The sequence below is a fragment of the Choristoneura fumiferana genome, chromosome 6 (assembly GCF_025370935.1).
Source record: "Choristoneura fumiferana chromosome 6, NRCan_CFum_1, whole genome shotgun sequence".
NCBI classification, from domain to species: Eukaryota; Metazoa; Arthropoda; class Insecta; order Lepidoptera; family Tortricidae; genus Choristoneura; species Choristoneura fumiferana.
In genome coordinates, this window is record NC_133477.1 from 21,288,565 (window position 1) to 21,313,005 (window position 24,441).

Below are 24,441 nucleotides of genomic sequence, written 5' to 3' on the forward strand. Positions count from 1 at the left end.
ACAGCAATCGGGCATAGGTTGCCTTAATCTAGTGTCAATTGATCGGAATGCCGATCAAAGGCGAATGCCGGCAGTTTCATAGTCTTCCCCACCCCTTAATGATTAATGCCAGTGTTACAGATGTTTAACTATCGAATCGATGAGTCGACCGTTAAACCGTGCAAGAAAAATCGTGCAAGTTGCTTTACGTTGCGAGGCCATAAAGCCAACGAGTTTGTAGTGGTCAATCGAGCGCCGCAATGTAATGCAACTTGAACGATTTTTCTCGCAAGTCTAATCTCGGCCACAGAATATATAATAGTACTGACGTACAGAATGGCCACGCTCCGCCCCCGCACCGGTTCGAGTTACCCCACCCCTCAAGCGCAGATTGCAGGAAAAACGCAGGAAAGCAGTCGGGTGCGCACTGCCACAGGCACTGCGCAACGCGATGCAATGTCGGTCGCACCGTCGCACGGCACTAAGTTCGGGAGCAATAACTTTGCGAAATGGTGATATACTGTGCATTGTATGGGTGTTTGTCAACAGCCAAAGATAAGAAAAGGAGTGTTTTTCGATTTCCGAAGGACGAAAAAAGGTAGGTAAAGTACCTAACCAACTTTAATTAGCAACATGTACAATGTACTTAGGTATTAGGTAACTGAGGAAAAAACCAATACCTAGGTTTAAAAGTTTGTACCTATAATGTATAAATAGACGTCTTATATTAGTAGGTAGGTATTTGTAAAATTGATTTGTTAATTCTCTCCTATCAATAGACCAATATATATCTTATCTACACACACTATACTAAATTATATAACAAATTGTCTAAAAGTATCGCGATTAATACGTAAAATAACTAATTAGGTACCGAATAATTCGTTCAAGTTTGTAGTCATGTATTTATTGTAATGTAAAATAATAATGCTTAAATACATAGACAGACACATTTTAAGTAGGTTTAAAAAAAATATGATTAACGATTACATTTATTTACACATCTAAGCCCATACCTACATACCCTATAGTACTAGGGTTTTGCGATAGTCAGCCCTGTGTGTTTTACGCACACATTGACGCGTGTACAGACGTCGTCGTGCCTATGTAGATTCAAGAACGCGTATTTTGTATGGCGTGGCCGCCCTGTGTCTCGGCTTTAGTTTAGATTTTTAACTTGTTGCAACGATGTACCATCAGCCAACCCAAATCTACCACCCTAAAGTTGATAATCGTTTGCATGTCACAAAACAATAATGCCAACATAGATGTCTGTCAACTTGAAAGTTCGACTTTAGCGACATATTCATTTGACAGACCAATTATTTGGCTGGTGGTAGGGTAAACCATACAGTAATTGGCCACAGTAGAGTAATTGCCCACTTGAATTAAATTAAAAATTTACAAAGAAAAGTGGTGATAAATCATAACAAATATCGTGCTAATTATAACAATCTAGTCGCTGTTATCATTAAATTGTTTGTATTATGGTTATTGCATATAAAAAAATCAAGTGGGCAATTACTGTAACGTGGCCAATTACTGTATGGTTTGCCTTACATGTCTCGAATGTCATTTACCTACTTGCTCATTTAAAAATCGATCATCTTAATCTGTAATGCGTCGTCATAGTGCCTCGTCAATAATATCTTACCCACACCAAATTTAGGTCCTGTGCCGCCACTGGAAGGAAGTGGCATTTAGGGCCTATTCTAACTTGCACGCAGCAGATGGACGTCTATTTGAAAATAGCATGAGCAGCGCAAACTGGAGGCGTCCTGTGCGACGGATTTTGCGCACCCGCACCCGCAGGCGTGCGCCCGCTCCGTGCTTCCACCTAGCGTAGGCCCTTACTGACGAGGGTGCGTGCGACGGGTTTTAACAAGGGAAGGCGCTCACTCAACCACAGCATATATAATAGTACTAACGTACAGAATGGCCACGCTCCGCCCCGCACCGATTCGAGTTACCCCACCTCAAGGGCGATCAGGATTGCAGAAATTGCCCGAATAATAAAACAAACAGAAAGTTGGGAACCCGATTTTGTAACTTCAACACTAAAAACGGCTGAACCATTTTGCGAAATGGTAAGAACCATTGCTGGAAATTTGCTTTTAAATGAAATAACCGATTCAAATCGGATAATACGTTAAAGCACTGCCTACAGACGACAGAACAATTCGTCAAACTTATAATACTCTTATATCGGGGGTCAGTGACGGTAATAAAACAATACAGTAGGTAGAACTTACTTTTCCTTTATTTAAATTACCATACCTAAATTTATGCAGATTAAATATGTATTTGCACTTTCATAAGCCATTTTGCGAAATTGAAATGCGTCATGGTAGCACCTTTTGGGTGATTGGCGGGTCGCTCCTGCCCATCTTATCACAAACGACATTTTGTATTATCGTCTGCCGTAGTTCAGCGATACGATATGCGTAAAGCAAGTGGCAGTAGTGTTTTATGTAATTACGATAATGTTTACTGAAAACTATTTTTATAATTAAATTGTTGTTTTTTCAATTTTTAATTGTAGTCATACCATTCCAAATTCAAAATACTTTACGACATAATCATTTACAAATAAACTTGAAAATAGACTACTTACTGGGATGCACATCATCATCAGAATCATACCAGCCATATACGTCCCACTGCTGGGCACAGGCCTCCTCTCGACAGGGCTTACCCTATGCACTCGGGCCAGTTTGATTGGGAACTTTCACCCCATGACGCTTCGCAGTTTGCGTAGTTTCCTCACGAGTTTTCCTTCACCGCAGCTCGTGGAATCAAATGCCGTCCGCCATGAATTTCGAAAAACTCAGGAGTGCGAGCCGGGGTTCGAACCCACGACCCTCTGCTTGAGAGGCGATAGGTCAAACCACTAGGCCACCACGGCTTCATGCTGATGCACGGCTGATGTTACCTACTAAGAAAGTGGTGCTTATCTTTTGTTTTTCACTCAACTTTCGTTCATGGAATGAAGGAGAAAAGAATAAACTAATAAAAGCAGACGACTTAACAAAATGTAGTAGTACAAAAACAAATATCATTGACATATTCATGTTCTGGGTGCGTCTGAAGAAGTCAAACATTAAAGTAGAAGACTAGATAAAGCTAGATAAAGGAACGATAAAGTTAACACAAACTTAACAAACTTTTGTGTATATTACACGGCAAATCCTTACTATTAAAGGGGAAAGTGAGTTTGTTTGTTTGTTTGTTTGTTACGCTTTCACGCCGTAACTACTGCACCGATTCCTATGAAATTTGCATACGTCATATTAGAGGTCCAGAATAAATAATAGATATTTTTTATCCCGAAAAAAATTGCCATTCCAAGGATGACCAAAAGTTTGTTTTTGTATTCTAACCGCGGAGCTGACTGAGCTGACTTAATAATGTGTTAAAAAGCATGCTTGCTTGCTGCACCATTTCTTGCATAATCACATGCTTGCTTACACGATTGCTTCCACGCTTGCTTGCATGATTTATGCATGCTTGCTCGCATGCTTGCTTGCATGCTTGAATGCAGGCTTGAATGCATGCTTACTACTAGCACTATTTCTTGCAAAACTTCATGCTTGCTTGCATGCTTGAATGCATGCTCGAATGCATGCTTGCTTGCACTATTCTTGCTACATGCTTGCTTACATGCTCACTTACATGCTCACTTGCATGCCTGCTTGCATATTGTTTGCCTGCTTGCATGCCTGCTTGCATGTTTGTTTGCTTGCTTGCATGCTTGCATGCTTGCTTGCATGCTTGGCATGCTTGCTTGCATGCTTGCTTACATGCTTGCTTGCAGCAGAGCTTGCAACATTTTGCATAATTACATGCTTACTTAATGCTCACTTTTATGCTTCTGCATGCGCGCTTGCATGATTTTTGCATGCTTGCTTGCATGCTTGCTTGCATGCTTGAATGCATTTTGCTTGCATGCTGATGCATGCTTACTACAGCACTATTTCTTGCAAAATTACTAGGATTGCTTGCACATAATGCAGCTTTGAATGATGCTTGCTTGCATGCTTGCTTGCACTACTTATTTGGCTGATGCTTCTTGCATGCTTGCTTCATGCTTCTTAAATGCTTGAATGCATGTTTGCTGCATGCTCGAATGCAGCTTACTATAGCACTCTTCTGCAAAGTTACATGCTTGCCATGCTGAATGCAACTTTGAATGCATGTATGCTTCATGCTCGAATTCATGCTTGCTTGCACTATTCCTTGCATAATGACATGCTTCCTTACAAACTTGCTTGCATGCTGACTTGCATGCTTACTGCACGCTTGCTTGCAGCTTGCTTGATGCTTGAACCATGTTTGCTTGCATGCTCATGCGGCTTCTTGCACTGATGCACTTTTGATGCTTGCCATGCTCGAATGTGCTTGCTTATATTTTGTAATTACATGCTTCCTTACGCTCACTTGCATGAAGGAGCTAGAATGCAGCTTTGAATGCAGTTTGCTTGCATGCTCGAATGCATATTGCTTGCACTATTCATTGCATAATTACATGTTCTTGCATGCTTCTTGCATGCTTGTGCAAACATTACATGCTCACTTGATGCTTGCTGGCTTGCTTGCTTGATAAAGCTTCACAAACTTAACAACTTAGCGAAGCCGCGGTAAGCTAGTATGGAATAATTATTAAAGAACCCAAGAAAGGGGTTAGTTGTTATTTAGTTAGCAGGGATTAATTACTTATATATTGGCATAGCGCCTGGATAGCTCAGATCAAATAAAAAAGTAAAGATGGAGAGCGGTAAGCAGCCAAGTGAGGCCTGTTTTATAAACATGTATTCGTAGGCCGGTGTTGCCATAATAATTCGAAGTACCCCGCAACTACAAAAATATCGTTATCGTTATCTTATTTTTTTATTGCTTTAAATTCACTTGTTTGTTTATTGATTTAAATTCATAAACCAGCCTAAAACAACTATATTAAAATAAGTTAGTAAACGTTTACAGGAAACAAATAACTTTACGTTGCGGTTCACGTTAATACCGTTACTACAATAAAAAACGTTGATGTACTTTTACAAGAACCAAATAACTTTACGTTACGTGTCACGTTCTCAAGTTTTAAGCCATAGAAAGAATAGAATTTAAAAATAAACAATAAAAGATTGTATTACCTAGGCGACTTTTACCCAATAATAGGGTAACTACAATTATTATAATGGCAACACTAGTATTGACGTTTTGTGTTCAAAGCAAAATACAAACAAAATTATTTCGATTTTTAATGAAAATATTGGGTTTCAAAGTTTACTAGCGTGTGAAAAGTGATTCCATCCTGCATTTTATTTTTGGACGGATAGTTTTTACATCCTTTCACGGCACAATTTGGCATTATTAGTTATATTTGTCGAAGTTTAAGATACGTCATGCTCCACGGGAATGCGTTGCTAAGTGATAAGGTTTTGGTGTAGTTTGGTTGCAAGTGTGTGCGTGCCACTGTGTAAGCACACGGATTGGTGTAGTTTGATCGGCCTCACTCGGCTGTTCACCGCTCTCCATCTTTACTTTTTTATTTGATCTGAGCTGGATAGTAGGTAACTCCGCAAAACTAATGAACTAAATTCAAAACTTACCTATGCAATTTGGAAATAAATTACAAATTTATATGGTTAGCTAGACGATATCTTAACTTCTATCCTAACTGCCAGCCGGTTCCTTTTGTCGAAGGCATCGCATCGCAAAAGAAAATGTTTTAAGGTTATTTTTTGCCACGACAGAAATATATGTAGTATTATCTTTTACACTGAGCGACGTCACTTCTTCCTTGTCTATGGTTTTAATTTTTTTTTATCTTCGTCTGACTGATGCAAAGGAACTGGCTCAACGTTTGACCTCCACAGAAAACCAGCGTTACTGCACATAATGTGCGGCAACACATGCTGAGTGGAGACTCTTTTTGGTATCCTGTGATGTCACAAAGTAACATAGTTTTAGTGCTAGTTTTGGTCTTAGTTTTAGGTGGTACTTATGGAGCCAAAATAAACCTTTCTTTCTTTCTATCTGACCTACCTAGACACATCCTGACTCCAAAACCAAATGGTGCGGTGACGAAAGGGTGAGCATTGCCGTAATAAAGCGGGTGTTCTTTCTCGACGAGCCACCTCTCAGGAATAAATTCATCAGGGTTCGGATAGTGCTCCTCCAATCCTGACATGTATTGATGAGATAAAATCATCAAAACCTGAAAGAACGTCTTCTTTGCTGTTTAGTCACAATATTACCTCCAGCTGAAGTACCTAGCGATAAAAAAATAACTTTACGTCTTTGGGTATTTTGTACCCCAACAGGTGATATTCTTTAGTGGTCAATCGGTGGCTTGCACTGCCCGCAGGCATCATTCTCATGGACTCTTTGATGCACGCTCTGAGGTAAGATCGCCGGTCTTGCTGCGTTAATACTTCCTTTCGTAATTTTCTTTGCTGCTCCGGATTTTTGGCGAGGAGATATAACGTTGCAAGGACAGTAATTGATACCTGAAATGAGTGTACCATGTCATTATAATATCTAAAAGAGCAAAATAATAAAATCAGCAGAAGGCCCCTATTACCCTTCTGTTACAATCACAACGACGTCGGAATTGTTAGGCATCATCCTAATAGAGCGCGATGCGCGATCATCGCGCGAACTAAGCGATGCGACCATCGCGATTGTCGCGCGATTGTCAGTTAGGACACCTATTCGAGTTCAATATGTTTGATCGCGCGCACACGCGAGGCACTTGTCTCACCGCCAGCGAGGAAACGATTGGCTATCGACTATTTTCTCGCCCAAGAAACGAACAAAAGATATAAGATCCTGTGTGAGTAAAAGAGACACATATATTAATAGTTGATCGCTGGCTGTTCACACTGTCGGCGAGAACTCGCTCTTACATCTTTTGTCGCAGCGACTAGAGCTATAAAACTCGCTGAGCTATAGATACTCGCTCAGCGATGTCAGCTTGGCGGCCGCCCTGCACGAGCGAGTCGAGAGGAGCGAGTAATCGCCCGTCGCACGCAAACACTCGCTTACAGCCGAGCGACAAAACTACACTCGCTTCTCGCTGCTCGCCCACTCGTTTCTAGTTACTCGCTCTACTTGCTTCTCGCTCATCGTCGGCGGTGGGACAAGCGCCCGATGGTCGCATCGCTTAGTTCGCGCGATGATCGCGCATCGCGTTCTATTACTTAGGACGATGCCTTAGTTTTTAGGATTTCGAACTTACCAACCATTTTATTTCATCTCTCATGTGTGTCACACAGTACCTATGCTTTATAGGTATATTCAGACGTGTTTATTAGGCTTTTTTATTGGAATTTAATAACTTTATGAGAATTTGTATGATGGCCATGGTCTGTATGTATATAAACGAGAATGTTACTGGTCATCAGAAATATATCTTAAATTTTAACGATACGAGGCAGTTTGAGTTGGGCTACAAATAAGCAACTAAGCTAACCGTATCTGCTCCTCCTAGAAGCATCTCCGAAGCCATGATGCGTGCGACCTGGGCATCAGTTTCAAGCAACTTCTCTAGAATCGGTTTTTCTGTGTCAAGAGCATCATTGTCGTTTTGATTAGATTCTATAATATTTTTTATCGCATTATCTACAAAAGATGAAGTTAGCCTAAAAATATAAACTTATTTTTATTCCACACCCATAACAGCTTATATATGTCACTACCAATTGAAGTACGTTATGCACAAAGAGATTTAGGCAGGCGACACAACATTCAAAATTAAAAAAATAATATTAATCAAAAATGTAGCTATGCAAATTCTTTTCATGTTAAGCGCTTTATTTTTGCTCTGAAGATTTTACTTAAAAGTTTAAATTGGTTAGAAACATTACCTTTCGTATTCTTCGTAAATTTTCATGGCTTTTCTAAAATTTTTCGTTGAAAAATATCTCCATGGGCTTGGTCCATAATCAACTTTTGCTGCAATAGCAAAGAAATCGGAGATGTTCTGAACGAGCTTCTTTACATCTGAATTTTCGGGTAGATTAGGATCCAAACAGTTCAGGCGAGTCCCAAAAGTGATCAGACCGAGCGACTCCAGTGCCCATAATTTAGCTTCAACATCGAAATTTTCTTTTATCATAAAGTTTTCATCGCGAATTGACTTCATACTGGTAAAAAAATAAACAAATGAGAAAACCCGTTTTGATACAATATTATGTATTTTATAAACACATCGCTTCTAACAAAGTTTGACTTTAATTTTCAAAGTAGGCTTCAATTAATTACCGTTTAATCATGTCGTCGGCTACTTCTGCTAATACGTTCTTGTATAATTTGATAGCTTTTGGTTGCAAGAAAATGTGATTCACTTTGGACCGAAACACTTTCCATGTTTCGCCATGGCTGTAATTGAATGCCCTAAATTAAAAGGCGATGTGACGCTGCTGCTGCTGCTTTTTGCTCTTAGTTATGTTCCTGCATTTATAACTCAAAAGGATGTCTTTGTTCTAATTTAGGATATTTAAATGTGCGACGGTTAACGGAAATTGATCTAAGCGCCATTTTTCTGAAAAATTTGAATCATTTTTCAAGCGACGGAGAAAATTTAACTGATTCCGAACTATTTAACTCATTATCTCAAAAAATGATCCTTAGATCAATTATCATTTCAACCATCGGATTATTTACTCAGTTCCTAGTCCTGTTATTTGGTTAGGGACGTAGGTTTTCTTGTGTTTCTTGTGATAATACTCGAACGACGGCACAGTTGGGCGTACAGGCATCGTGTTCTCGCCCCGAAGGATCTATTTGTAAAAAAAAAAAATATTTCAGTATTTTTCAAGTAATACATTCTTGTAAGTGAAAAACTTTTATTTATTAAGAAAATATTAGGAAAATACAAAATATCCGTAGGACTAAAACTACTATTAAATTAAAATAACTAAAACTAAAACTTTAATTAACAAAAAAACTCCCGACACCAAAAACCGCCGGCAAACATTTTAAAAAATGCCCTTAAAACAAACGCCGACAAAAAACGCCGCCAAAAAAGACAACTAAAAAGTAAAAAATAATTATGCACTACCTAGATACCTTAGCGGTTAATACTTTAAAAAATGTACTTTAGTTTCCTGTTAACCTTAGCGGTTCCCCGACACCGACGACGTTAAGATAAAAAAAAATATTACTAGGTACTTATACTAAATTAACTTAGGCTAATTTTGCGGGAAATCAGCATAGTCATTTTTTCGCAGATGATGTCGCGGGCAACAGCTAGGTAGTGCATGATTATTTTTTACTTTTTAGTTCTCTTTTTTGGCGGCGTTTTTTGTCGGCGTTTGCTTTAAGGGCATTTTTTTTTAGTTTATGCTGGCGTTTTTTGGTGTCGGGGGTTTTTAAATTTTAAATTTAAGATTTTTATTTCATGTTTTTTAAACTGGTATATTAATTTTTGAAGGTGTACTAGTGTGTTGATCAAAAGGAATCAAACACGACATAACTGCTATTATTTTTTCAAGAGTATACTGGTGTGCTGGATATCCTGGCTGCAGCATCAGCTCGTCGTGTTGCCACCACTGCATTGTATGTACAATCAATTACTGATCAAAACGAATCCAAACACGACATATTATGTGCTATTATTTTTTATGGAGTGTACTAGTGTGCTGGATATCCTGGCTGCAGCATCAGGCCGAGAAATCCATAATCTTGCATAGTTATATAGCATACATGGGTGTCTCAAATTTTAGGTCCCAAATATGTTTCAAAGTAAAGTAAATACCCATTATGCGTCTAAGATTCCTACCGCAGCGAACAAAAGAGCTGATGATCTTGAAACGGCTGAACCAATTTTGATAAAACATGTCTTAGATCCATCGCTAGAAAACCAAATTTCAAATTAAAAAAAAAAGGCATACAAATCGGTCTACCCGTTTAAGAGCTACGGTGCCACAGACAGACACACAGACACACATAGCGGTCTATAACACCCCTCTTTTTGCGTCGGGGGTTAAAAAAAAGAGAGGTGGGCCTCTTCTTGTAAGTATAAAATATAATTCTATAATTATATTTTTGTTAAGGTATTGCAGGTACGATATCAACGGAACCCTATTACTGAGACTCCGCTGTCTGTCTGTCTGTCCGACAGACGTCTGTCACAGGGCTCTATCTCTTGAGCCGTAACGCTAGACACAAATTATGTGTTACTGTGGCCGCTATAACAACAAAAATACTAAAAACAGAATAAAAAAATATTTAAGAGGGTTCCCATACAACAAACGTGATTGTTTTGCCGTTTTTCGCTCGATACTAATAACGGCAACAGGTAGACGCTTGAAATATTCACAGAATATTTAGTTGTATAATGACTTTAACAATATATAATTAAATTAAATACATATTTAAGGGGGGCTCCCATACTGCAAACTTGTTTTTTTTGCCTTTTTTGCTAATGTCTAATATTGTATAGATAATGGTACGGAACCCTCTGTGCGCGAGTCCGACTCGCACTTGGCCGATTTTTATGAACATCATCATTCTATTTCCTTTCATCGATGACTAATACTCACGTGTGCCACAGCATCTGGATCAGATAACCAAATCGTATCATAATTTCCGAAAATACCGTCAATCCTTGCTATTGGGCCATACAGTTTGTGTACTTGTTCAAACAACTGGATCCCTTTGTAACCACTTAAGACACCTGCATTAAAATTTTAAGTTAAAATACCTTTCTCACAAACTAAATATTAATCGATGAAGTAAATATGGCTTAGTGGTTAGAGAACCTGACTACGAAGCTTGAGGTCCCGGTTTCGATTCCCGTGTCGGGGCAGATATTTGAATGAAAAATACGAATGTTTGTTCTCGGGTCTTGGGTGTTTAGTATATATTTAAGTATGCATGTATCTATATGATTATATTTATCCGTTGCTTAGTACCCATAACACAAGCTTTGCTAAACTTACTTTGGGACTAGGTTAATTAGTGTGAATTGTCCCGTGATATTTATTTATTATTTATTTATTTTATTTATAAATAATGGCTGAAGAAATTACCACCGGGTAAAAAGTTTAGAAAAGGTCCAATAACGGGGAGAGATGATGGTCCTGGGATTTCTCTCCATGATTTAAGTTTCTGTGTCGGTTGAGTATGCTTGTTAAATGAACTCGTGTTGAGTGACAGGCTCCTGAAATAAGAAAAAAAATAGCACTTTGTACGCTTCCATGTTTAATGAAATTAGTGTGGACTAAAACTTATATTTCTGCAAAATTATGCATAATATACCTATCGAACTGTCCTAGTTTTTAACCGACCGCCGGAAGTATGTATATATGAATGTATGTAAGTATGTATGTATGTATGTATGTGGGTATGTATGTCCATTTCTTTGGTCCTCGCTGCAGCCTTAACGGCTGGGCGGATTTTAACATATGAGGTACTATCATTGGATTTATCATAACTGTCGTAGTTACAAGCTATATAATATTTCAATATGGCGTATGCGCAAAAAAATATGGCGGAGGAATGAAAAAAATATATTTTGTATTGTAGCAATAATAATATGGGTATAAACGAAAGCTAATAATTAGCCCATTCTAAATATGAAGAAGAAGAAGAAGATTGATTTATTTGCCAACATGAACAATACAGGATAGGCACACAGAATACAAATAAACAATAAACTAATAAAAAATGCGTTTGCCAGTCCCTTGCACTGTGTGGCAAAAGGAACAGGCTCAGCTTATGCTGCGCTTGCTCAGAAGCTATATATATGGGGTATAATACTTTTAATCTACCATTTTCACAGAAGTTACAGAAAAGTATGGAATAAAATATAAAAAAAAAAACAAATAACCCGACTACTGCCTTGAAAACTAAAAGGAAGAAAATAAGTCCAGTGGTCTAAAACTGTCCAGTAGCTAATTTAAAGTTCAACAGTCGGGCCCCATTAGGTACCATGAATTATTGAGCTGGTCACGATTTGAATGGGTCCCGACTGGTAAACATTAAATTAGTTACTTGACACAGTTCTAGACCACTAGACTTATTTTATTCCTTTTATATAGTATTCATGGCAGTCGGGTTTTTTGATTTTTTAAATTTAATGGTTTTTATTATGTTAATGGATAAAAAACACATCAATTACTACATTGTAGCCGTGGTTGCAAATATGGAAGACCTTACATACACCATATATACATTGATATTGTATTAATGTAGGTTTAGTTTATTGTGCATTAGAACTCTTTATCCTATTTCCTACTAATGTAAATGCGAAAGTTTGTAAGTCTGTTTGTTTGCTTATTTGTTTGTTACTCCATCACGTCTAAACCGCCAAACCGATTTCGATGAAATTTGGTATACTTACAGATGGTTTGCGTCACGGGAAAGGACATTATGATACTTTTTGTCCCGGAAAATCGCTTATTTCCCGCGGGACAGTGAAAACCGAAATCTACGCGGACGGAGTCTCGGGTAACGGATTGTTGTTAATATGTCAACTCCGGTTCCCAAGATACAGGCTCCACAAACGGCTAGTTTGGGATCCACTGTATTTAATAATTGAATGTGATTTTCCCGGTGTTATATTAAACATTTTTCATTTTTAAATTAAAGCTTCTTAGATTAAAATATGTTAAAGAAATTGATAATACAAACTGAAATATAGATGCACAGAAAAAACAGAAAAATAAGACCATCACTGGGAATCGAACCCAGGTCCTCGGTAATCCGTACCGCGTGCTATACCGCTACACCACTGATGGTCAACGGTACCGACACGAATTTCCCTATGCACCTCATATCTCAGCTTGTGTTTCTTACTTAGTCACTTAAGCAGCGACGCTAGCGACATCTATGCCGTAAGCCCTCAAACTTTTTCGGCATTCCTTTGGAACTAACCGCTCACCCGGACAAGAGATATCGTTTCTAAGCAATCAAATTAAGATTGGTTTTTTGGAATCTTTTTGTATTTTTATTTCAATTCCAAATTTTTACTTTTACGGTCATCCCGTAAAACCGAAATCGAAAATACAAACTGAAATATAGATGCACAGAAAAAACAGAAAAATAAGACCATCACTGGGAATCGAACCCAGGTCCTCGGTAATCCGTACCGCGTGCTATACCGCTACACCACTGATGGTCAACGGTACCGACACGAATTTCCCTATGCACCTCATATCTCAGCTTGTGTTTCTTACTTAGTCACTTAAGCAGCGACGCTAGCGACATCTATGCCGTAAGCCCTCAAACTTTTTCGGCATTCCTTTGGAACTAACCGCTCACCCGGACAAGAGATATCGTTTCTAAGCAATCAAATTAAGATTGGTTTTTTGGAATCTTTTTGTATTTTTTATTTCAATTCCAAATTTTTACTTTTACGGTCATCCCGTAAAACCGAAATTGAAAATACAAACTGAAATATAGATGCACAGAAAAAACAGAAAAATAAGACCTTTTACTAAATAATGAATTAATTACTTAATAATGTACACTAAATTAAGTCAAATAAAAATTAGTAAAAACTATAATTGATACATTAAATTTTGGGTATGTCATACCCTGCGTCATGCTTGGTGTGACTGTTTTCCTCATCATGCTCGCCGGGTTAATCAGTGCGGGTGCTAGTGATAACATAATGTAGAACTGAGACGTGGTCCATTGGTCATGTCATTGGTCATTGGTAATATCTTGGTCATGTGGTTACATCGGATTTGAACGACAATGCAGACATAGAGCGAGAACGGAGGGCGTTGTCAGTTAGAGCGAACATGATGGCCCGCAGGTTTGCTCGTTGCTCACCAGGGGTAAAACTGACTCTTTTTAGAGCCTTTTGTACCAATTTTTATACGAGCAGTCTGTGGATCGCGTGTGCGCAAAGGCAATACAGCGCCCTACGTGTTCAGTACAACAATGCTTTCAGGGTGTTGATGGGGCTTCCTCGGTTCTGCAGTGCATCGGGGATGTTTGCTGCAGCAAGAGTGGACTGCTTTTACACAATCATGCGCAAGCGGTGCACATCCCTAATCCCTAGTGCGGAGGGTGGAGGGGAGCGCTAACGGCATCCTGAGGGCATTCGCAGATAGGTTTGATTGTCAGTATCTGAATCATTGTCATATGATTCATGTACTGACAAACAAGCCTATGTACTAGTAAAAGTGCTGAACTATTTTATTTTCTTTATTTGATTTTTCTTTATTTTTGTTTGTTTCACTAACACTACGGTAAGCATCGTACATTTAACTAACACCATGTACCTAACATATTTATAAGTAATACTAACAACTGATGGATCCTAGTTATCTGAATAAATAAATTTTATTATTATTATTATTATTGGAGTAGGCCTCATAAAAAGTCTCAAGATCACTCAAAGGGCAATGCACTTTAAATGGTAGCAGGTAAGGCACATTGCGCATTACACGAAACCGATCGTCATGGAGATCCTTAGGGAAGGGCTACGTCCAGCAGTAGACGAAATTCAGTTTAATGATGCTGTTAAATTTGTGCCTATCCAAAGGAAACATCTTTCTAAAACTTCACCGATGTACGAACTGTCGATGTTATTGCGTTTAAAAAAAAAAAAAACAAAAAACTAAAAGGAAGAAAATAAGCCTAGTGGTCTAGAACTCTGTTAAGTAGCTGGGACCCATTCCTAAGAATATTTGAGCTGGTCCACTTAACTGTTTAACTTTGAATTAGCGACTGTTTAACTTTAAATTAGCTAGCTATAAAGTCGGGTTTTTTGATTTTTTTAATTTAATGTTTTATGATCATATCGTCACTGAAAAGCCATTTTCCGGGATAATAAAAGCTATCCTATGTCCTTCCCGGGACTCAAACTCTCCCCGGGATTCAAACATCCAGACATCCAAACCTCCAAACATTTTCACAAACTTTTACATTAATAATATTAGTAGGATAGTTTTTTTTTAATTAATCTCTTTTCTCGTGACTGTGATATCAACTATATCGTTTTTTTATCGTGTATTTCTACAATAGACCCATGAAAAACACAATATCTAAACAAAATCAGCGGGCTTACCGTGTAAATGGTTTCTTGAGTGTGGACAAAATAAAGCTCTCCTGAAATATTACCGTATGCATATTTAAAAATGAGTAACTGGCACGAATGATTTCCTAACGTTTCGATGTTTTCAACTCCACTGCATTACTGACTAAATTATTCTTGGTGTAAATGAAGATAAACACTGATATCAATATGACAGCATGTATCTGTACTGTAAACACGAAACACAATGCCAAGAGCGTGTCGGACACGCCCGCAATAGGGTTCGGTAGTCTTTACGAAAAAATTAAGTAATATTTTTGTAAGGATTTCATATTTTGTACGGAATATTTCAAGGGGTATAGCCGTGTTTGTATGGGACATTGGCCCCGGAAGCCAAATTGATTGCCGTTTTGCTGATTTATAAGCCCAGATGTAAGATGATATTTCATAAAATAAAAGCATCGAAAATGCTGCAGGTTTTTAAGAAAATAATAAAAAAAGAAAATGGGTTTTCATTTTTTTTTATCTAAACTACAGAAACGTTTTTTTTGTAACTTACACACAATATGTAAGACTTCTTTAGACCTTCCAAAAGATAATTTTTTTACCTGTTTTGGAAACTGGTTTAGACAAATGCATAAGTGCATGGATGACGCAGAAGAATATTAAAATTTTAATGGATCACGAAAATTAATCTCCTCGTTTTCTCACATGAGTTACTTTATGATAATACTAGCTTTTGCCCGCGACCGCGTCCGCGTGGAATAGTAACTTTGGAAAGTTTTTAATTTATTTAGGGTACCTATTCTGCCAATAATAGAACATAGAAACTTCTACAGTTTATGAAAAAATAACATATTTTAATACAGTGCTTTATAAATAAAAATAAAAAATTAAATTAAATTAAAATCCATTTATATCATGTTTCTTAGACACATATTATATCTCAACTAATTTTTTTTGTTCTTCCATTTTTTGGTAAAACATAAATATTTTGCGGGTTAGCAATACGACGCGTATTCTACCCTGCAAACACAAAAGGACTTATTCTTCATAGTGAACTCTTGACATCTTACGTCCTTTATTGTAAGTTAGGAGGGTAGGATTATAATTAAGACGGCATTCTTACTAAGCATAGCTACACATATTTCCGATAAATATACTTATAGTAAATTTGTTTGGACGAACTTTCATCCCCATATTTTCAAGTATGAAAAATGTCAAAATGTGTAAAGAGCCGGAACAAATGTTTTTTAGGGTTCCGTACCTTAAAAGGAACTTTGCTGTCCGTCCATCCGTCTGTCTGTCAAGACCCTTTATCCCGTAAACGCGCGGAGTATGTATCGAGTTGAAATTAAAACCCTAAACTCAGGTCAATAGTCCCGGAAGCTGTGAAAAAATTGAACTTCTAAGTTAACGTCATCAAAAGCTACAGTCATTAAAAAGGTGTTTCCATATAAATCGCCTTAACAGAAAGAGTTATAAGGTACTCCAGCTGTCCTAGAAATTTGGAATTTTGTATAAAAGTATCTCTATTAGCAATTTTTTCCCCTTATAGCAAAATAAATAAGAAAAACCTGAAAATCATAATTTTTCATTTCTGACTGTCTATGTCAATAAGCCATCTAAAATTACCCCACATTGCGTACATTTTGCTTATAAGCTTAAAATAAGCTCTGCTAACACTGGATATTCATAAATACCTACGTACGGAACCCTTGATGCGCGAGTCCAAGTCGAATTGAACCGATTTTTTTTAGTTCTTTTCGAAAACTTAAAAACAAAGATTCTTTGATTTATCTGTGATAATGACGACGTTCCATATAAATTTTCATCCCCTATTAGGCACTTGTCTCACCGCCAGCGAGGAAACGACTGGCTATCGACTATTTTCTCGCTCAAGAAACGAACAAAAGATATAAGATCCTGTGTGAGTAAAAGAGACATATAATTATATTAATAGTTGATCGCTGGCTGTTTACACTGTCGGCGAGAACTCGCTCTTACATCTTTTGTCGCAGCGACAAGAGCTATAAAACTCGCTGAGCCATAGATACTCGCTCAGCGATGTCAGCTTGGCGGCCGCCCCACACGAGTGAGTCGAGTGGAGCGAGTAATCGCCCGTCGCACGCGAACACTCGCTTACAGCCGAGCGACAAAACTACACTCGCTTCTCGCTGCTCGCCCACTCGTTTCTAGTTACTAGCTCTGCTCGCTTCTCGCTCATCGTCGGCGGTGGGACAAGTGCCTTAATGTCAAGTTTCATAAAGAACCATCGATTTATCTTCGACAATGACGATCTTTATATATACACTTTCATCCCCTATTTTACCCCCTTACTTCATTTCACAAATTTGCACCATCTGTCTAAAAGAAAATCTGTCCGTATTTGTATTTCGATGTAATCCTCCGAAAATTAATCAAAACACGAAAGAAGGATCGCAGAAAGTAAATATATGTTACTCCAAATTTAACGCGAGCGAAGCTGCGGGCAAAAGCTATTAAATTATACAACTTTGTCTATTTTTTATGCTTTCTTCTAAACTTCATAATTCCATGAAGCATGGAATCAGTCTGCATCTTGTATCTGGCTCTAAAATGAACTTTCGCCATTGGTTTCCTTACCAAAGCGTCTCCGATGAGCATGTAACATTAAAACACATATTTGCATATAAAAATATTCACACAAGTTCGAGTCTATAGTCAAGCATCAGATCATTCGAAAGAATCATCAACTTAAAGCTTCTTCTTAGTCGCTTATCTTGGCTTAGTAATCATGTTCGTTTATCAACGCGCGAGCATTACTTAGCTTTGACGAGTGCCATTGGCCATTTACGGTCTTTTTCATCAGGTCCAGGTTACCAAATGATACTTTCTGAATGTAAATGCGTGTCTTAATGCTAAAAAGGCTTGCCCTCGATTGCCCTAGGCTCCCATCATCAGATCTTGACTTGGTGACAATGGGACCACCTCAGAAGAGTACCCTTACGAATAAAAAAAGAATTTTGAAAATCGGTCCAAAATTGACTGAGTAATCGGTGAACATACAAAAAAAAAATACAAACATTGGAACATAGAACCTCCTCCTTTTTTGAAGTCGGTTAAAAATACCTAGCTACCTACTAGTAGTAGTATGTTGCTGTTTCTCGAAGTACCTATAGTAGGTACTTGTTTCCTGTGAGAAGGGCAACAGCTGATAATGTACTTAGGCATCTCGAAGACTCAGTTTTTAGGGTTTTAGGGTTCGATACCCAAGGGGTTAAAACGGGACCCTATTACTAAGACTCTGTTGTCCGTCCGTCTGTCCGTCTGTCTGTCCATCTGTCACCAGGCTATATCTCATGATCCGTGACAGCTAGACAGTTGAAATTTTCACAGATTGATAGATTATGTATTTCTGTTGCCGCTATAACAAAAAAATACTATAAAAACGGATAAAATAAATATTCAACCCATACAACAAACGTGATTTTTTTGCCGTTATTTCGTTTTTTGCTCGATATTAATAACGACAATGCGAATGAACCAAACTGACAGCTAATTTTTTTTTCACGTCATCACCTCAAACAGGCAGATTTTGCTATGAGAAATCAGTGAGCAAAATCGCATTTTGCTCACTCCGTGAGACAAAGTAACTTTAATTATTCTTTTTAAAAGCTGAAGTTAGTGTTGGGTCCATTCACGGAATTCCAAATATTTGAACTTCACTTTAATCTGTCACTTTCACTTCAACACGAAAAAAGCGAGAGATAGGATCAAATGTGTTGATTACAAATTTAAATTAAATTTATGGTATTAAAAATAGATCGATACCTAATAAATTACATGACAACGAAATATTTCCAAAATGTAAATTTTTCCGCTCTTTTAATAAAGTATGAAACCTCGTTGCACGAAAGCAGCTTCTCTTGTTTTTGTTTTTATGAAAGAATTCCGTATACTGTCTCTACAGTTGGAATAAATATTTGTCAAATTGAATGAATTTGTAACAAATCTATTTATGTTTATGTAACGGCAATCTTTAAAAAAAAATTTATTGTACCTACTTACTGGACACATTTTCGTTCCGAATTCAAAACCTCTCTATTTACCGCTTTTCAACAATGCTTTCAAAGATGTAATCGCGACTGTTCGTATAATTTTTGAGTAAGGGTTTTAAATGTGATTATTATATTTGTTTCTTAATAATCGGATTATATTTAAAAATTGCGTTTGTTTTGTAAACAGGTAGGTTTATGTGGTTTTATTCTTATGTTACATTTAAACTATGTTCTCGCTGCTGAGGTGAAAAATTGTATGTGTCACACGAGACCAAAGTTTTTTTGCATCTCGTATGTTTGAATCCCTTGCTGCTCTCAGGATTCTAACCTAGAATCACTCGCTGATGCTCGTGATTCAATTATAGAATCCTTCGCTTACTCGGGATTCAAAATCAACACTCGAAACAAAAAAACAACTTTGCTCACTTGTTGCACAAATAACTATTTCTGCTGCTGCGCATGGCAAGAGTCTGAAGCGCTATTCAGCCTCCGAGAGGGCGACAGCCAAAAAGGATGAGAATTAAAAAAAAATTATTCAAAATACTTGCACCTAGTGCTTACATTTTGGTGATATGTTTTTATTAACTTGTAATGTAATGTAACTAGTTATGTTGGTCGGGTGGAATTAATATTTTAACTTAAATTTGAAGTGGATATCATCAACCGATTGAGCTGAAATTTGGCATGCATGTATAAATCCGATGACAATGCAATATTATTATGACGTAGAGCTGATCTGATGATAAAGTTAGATGTTGGCCATAGGAACTCTGTAATAAAATGACACGACTTCATCGATTTTGGTCTCATTTGATTCGTCTTGACGACTACCTACTTTGGTAACCTGGGGCAAAAATGACCGCCAGCAAAAATGCTTGTATTAGAATTTTTTACAAAAACCTATTACTGCAACAGGAGATGCGGAGGTGCGGAACCCTTCATGCGCGAGTCGCTCGCACTCGCACTTGACCGATTTTTTTTATAGCAGCCCGGATAATAAAGAAAATAGATAAATTAGTAATAGAAAATAGCAATTTTAATAAGTAAGTTGTTAATAACACTCAAAGTCAAAGTCAAAATATCTTTATTCAATTTAGGCTATAACAAGCACTTATGAATGTCAAATAAAATCTACCACCACCGGTTCGGAAAAACCTCTGTTGTGAAGAATCCGGCAAGAAACTCAACGAGGTATATTTTTTCAAACAGATTTACAATATTATTAAATTATATCTATACACCATAAGTATTTAACACAACTTTATTTTTAACTATTTACAATGGCGTTTGAATACATACACAAAACAATACATATTGCATTCGTATCATAATGGCATCTAATTTTCGGGAAAATAAGAATATATCAAATAAATTTTCTAGTAAACGAAACATTCGGGCAAATGAAGTTTCGGGCATATTATTAGAAGGTCAGGAAACTACGAATAATATAATGTAAATAAGTTTATTAAAAGCAAATTCTAAAACATGACAAACCCCGAGAAAACCTCATAGGAGACAGTGACAGGGCTGTTCATTATACAAATACGACAGTCCATAGACTGTACTGATGGCCAGCGTTAGGTACGTTCAATACATATGAACTTTGGGCAAATGAAATTATAGCATATAACTTTCGGGCCAACAATAGATAACCTATTTTAATACTATATGACTTCAAATGTGAACTGGCCAAGAACGGGTTTAAGGTGGCCAAAACCGGTACTTCTGCCCGAAGTACTTTGTCGCAAAGTACAGCCCACAAATTAATTCCACAGAAATTTATAATAAAACAATACTTACTTTAGCCTAAGTTAATTTAGTATAAGTACCTAGTAATATTTTTTTATCTAAGCGTCGTCTGTGTCGGGGGACCGCTAAGGTTTAAAAAATACAACATAATGTACTTTAGTTTTCTGTTAACCTTAGCGGTCCCCGACACCGACGACGTTTAGATAAAAAAAAATACTAGGTACTTATTCTAAATTAACTTAGGCTAATTTTGCGGGAAATCAGCATAGTCCCCGCGGGATAGGGATAAACGAATTCTTCGCAGATGGAGTCGCGGGCAACAGCTAGGTAGTGCATAATATTTTAACCCCCGACGAAAAAGAGGGGTGTTATAAGTTTGACCGCTATCTGTGTCTGTGTGTCTGTATGTCTGTGTGTCTGTGTGTCTGTATGTCTGTGTGTGTCTGTGTGTCTGTGTGTCTGTCTGTGGCACCGTAGCTCTTAAACGGGTGGACTGATTTGAATGCGTTTTTTTTATTTGAAAGCTGGTTTTCTAGCGATAGATCTAAGACATGATTTATCAAAATCGGTTTAGCCGTTTCAAGATCATCAGCTCTTTTGTTCGCTGCGGTAGGAATCTTAGACGCATAATGGATATTTACTTAACTTTCAAACATATTTGGGACCTAAAATTTGAAACACCCATGTATGCTATATAGCTATGCAAGATTATGGAATTCTCGGCCTGATGCTGCAGCCAGGATATCCAGCACAATAGTACACTCTATAAAAAATAATAGCACATATGTCGTGTTTGGATTCGATTTGATCAGTAATTGATTCTACATAACTACAATGCAGTGGTGGCAACCCGACGAGCTGATGCTGATATTCAGCACACCAGTATACTCTAAATATGTCGTGCCAGTTTTTGATTCTACATACCAACACGATGAGCTATGCTGCAGCCAGGATATACACTATTCAAAAATAATAGCACATATGTCGTGTTTGGATCGTTTTGATCAGTAATTGATTCTACATACAATGCAGTGGTGGCAACACGACGAGCTGATGCTGCGAGATATCCAGGATACTCTTCCAGTACACATAGTATTTGATTCTACATACAATTAAAACAAAATATATATCACAAGAATAAAAAAATAAAAACATAAAAACTTAAATTTAAAATATAAAAAACGCCAGCAAAAATAAAAATAAAAACCCCCGAAAAAATGCTGCTTGAAAAGACAATTAAAAAGTAAAAAATATTTATGCGCTACCTAGCTGTTGCCCGCGACTTCATCTGCGAAGAATTCGTTTATCTCTATCCCGCGGGACTATGCTGATTTCCCGCAAAATTAGCCTAAGTTAATTTAGTATAAAGTATCTAGTAATATTTTTTTATCTAAGCGTTGTCGGTGTCGGGGGACCGCTAAGGTTAATACTTTAAAAAATACAACATATTTAGTTTCATGTTAAGGAGGAAGGATGATTATTTTTAAAGACTTCGAGTGAAAAGGTTTTAGGTTTTCGTATTCTATATTTAATGTTGATATTTAGAAGTGATAAGAGGGATGGCGCATCAATATGGCTATGAAGGATTTTGTACAAATATACGATGCTATTGTCTACGACGTATTTCAAGTGATGTCATTCTAAATCTATCAAGTCTGGCGCTGTAACCTGAAAGGGACTTACCCAAATTGTACCGGAAGCATAACATTCTGAGAAACCTTCGCTGTACACTTTCAATTCGAAACGAATGCACTGAGTAGAATGGTGACCACACCGGACAAGCGTATTCAAGGATGGTACGCACTAAACTGTAGAACAGATAAATCGCGCTCTGTGGCCTATTAAAGTGTTTAGTGGACCGAAGTATAAATCCCAAAAGCTGATTTCCTCTACTAACTATGTGCTCATAATGAGGTCGAAAGGACAGCTGACTGTCAAAGAGAACGCCAAGATCCCTGGCTACCACCTGTCAATTCAAATTACTACCAGCCAATCTATAATTGTATACCAAGGGATTATGTTTTCTAGTAAATGAAATGACAAAACACTTTCCCACATTCAACAACATTCGGTTTGCTTCACACCAATTGAGGATAGATTCAATATCCTTTTGTTATAATAAACAATCGCTGACACTGTCCACTTTCCGGTAGACTTTTAGGTCATCGGCATAAAGGAGACTAGGGCAAGACAAGTTACTAACGAGATCATTGATAAAAATAACAAACAGAAGTGGTCCCAGGTGGGATCCTTGAGGTACTCCAGATGTAACAGGAATTGGGCTAGACTTGAAACCCTTCAAAGCGACCAATTGGCTCCGGTTGCAAAGGTAAGAGCATATCCATCGATACAGACTACCACTAACACCGTAAATATCTTTTAGTTTATGACACAACAACGGAATCAACTTGGCTAGTTTTACACAAATAATTTTTATAAGTGAGAAGATTACTCACTGTTGATCGATTCTTTACAAATCCATGTTGATTTTCTGAAATGGAGTGCTTTACGTGATTGTTAATAACATCGTATACACATGACTCAAAGATTTTAGCAAAGCAAGGAAGAATACTTATGGGTACAGGCGACTCCCTACGGAGTAGAACTCTCCGAAGTCTCTTCTCCCATCATCTATACCTCCAATACACCTGGCCAGCGCACAGGCTGCTCAAGAGGCTTTCGTTCTGCACGTCCAGCCGTCACTCCACCTGCGCCAGTTCAACACTTAGGCCAAGGAAAGTGCCTGCCAGAAGTTCCTGAACCAACCAAAACCCTTCACCTTCAAGTCTCATGCCGCGAACCGTAGGAGAGCTTATTTATGAACAATTGAATATATCGTGTCTTCAGAGCATTCATTGCTTACTTTCTCTCCTACAAGCTGCCCCGCTAGCCGCGGAATCTCGTTATATCATAACTATTTGCAAACAAACATTTAAAAATGAAATGTCAGTCAAGTTGTTTGCGAGGCAGTCCAATAAACCCATTTTATTACATTTTTATCAACCGACGCAAACAGTGGCGGTAAACGTCGACTTTCGCGTTTGTCTAAAGCTTAATTTATTTGCATAGCCCTAATTTGTCACTTGGCATGCTTACAAGTAAGTCCTCAGCTAACAGTATAACACAATGATAGAAATCATCATTTCCGTATACCTTAAAAAATACCTTTGTTCCTTGATAGACACTACCTACCTTTTTGCCACACATAAGTACATGCATAATATAAATTTATAGTATTTTTTCTACTTTTTAACCTTCTTTTATTAAATAAGTCGCTGTTAAAATGCGATTTTTTACAATAGAAGTTGTTACGGTCTGGTGCCTTAAGGGCTAAAACTGGGCCTTAAGGGTCTGCGAGCCTACTAAATGCAAAACACGTGTTATCTGGTACGTATCTTTAATGAGACTGCCAAATAGAACATACAAAATTATTCAAAATTGGTAAAAAAAGTATAAAAACATAAATTCACATAAAAAAGGTTGTGCCTTCGGCACAGAAGTAATAGATCAAATAAAGCCGAATATGGGCAATCAGGGGAAAACTTCTGGTAGTTTTGAAAATTGGTACAGTTGGTATGCAGGTGAACATACTAAAAGTCCTCAAGGTGGGAGGTATGCTGGGAGAATGGGGGTTAAGGTAAGTACCTTTTTCAGGTTTACTAATATCTTGAATATTTGTTA

At 37.6% G+C, this 24,441-nt stretch overlaps 1 protein-coding gene across 1 annotated transcript; it reads right to left on the reverse strand.

Moving 5' to 3' along the window:
• Positions 1–4,630: 4,630 nt before the first annotated feature.
• On the reverse strand, positions 4,631–15,140 carry LOC141429304 (cytochrome P450 CYP12A2-like). Its single transcript, XM_074089600.1, has 9 exons — positions 15,005–15,140; positions 11,013–11,143; positions 10,524–10,657; positions 8,644–8,759; positions 8,242–8,358; positions 7,845–8,123; positions 7,451–7,619; positions 6,273–6,485; positions 4,631–6,193 (listed from the first exon to the last, which is right to left on the reverse strand). The coding sequence occupies exons 1-9, from the start codon at positions 15,064–15,066 to the stop codon at positions 5,978–5,980; spliced, it is 1,437 nt and encodes a 478-aa protein (XP_073945701.1). The 5' UTR covers positions 15,067–15,140; the 3' UTR covers positions 4,631–5,977.
• Between the last annotated feature and the right edge of the window lie 9,301 nt (positions 15,141–24,441).

Coding starts and splice junctions, on each gene's coding strand:
- LOC141429304 (XM_074089600.1), bottom strand. CDS start 15,066: ATGCATACGGTAATATTTCAGGAGAGCTTTATTTTGTCCACACTCAAG. Junction 11,144..15,004: donor CTCAAGAAACCATTTACACG/GTAAGCCCGCTG, acceptor TTCTTATTTCAG/GAGCCTGTCACTCAACACGA. Junction 10,658..11,012: donor TCTAAACTTTTTACCCGGTG/GTAATTTCTTCA, acceptor ATTTTAATGCAG/GTGTCTTAAGTGGTTACAAA.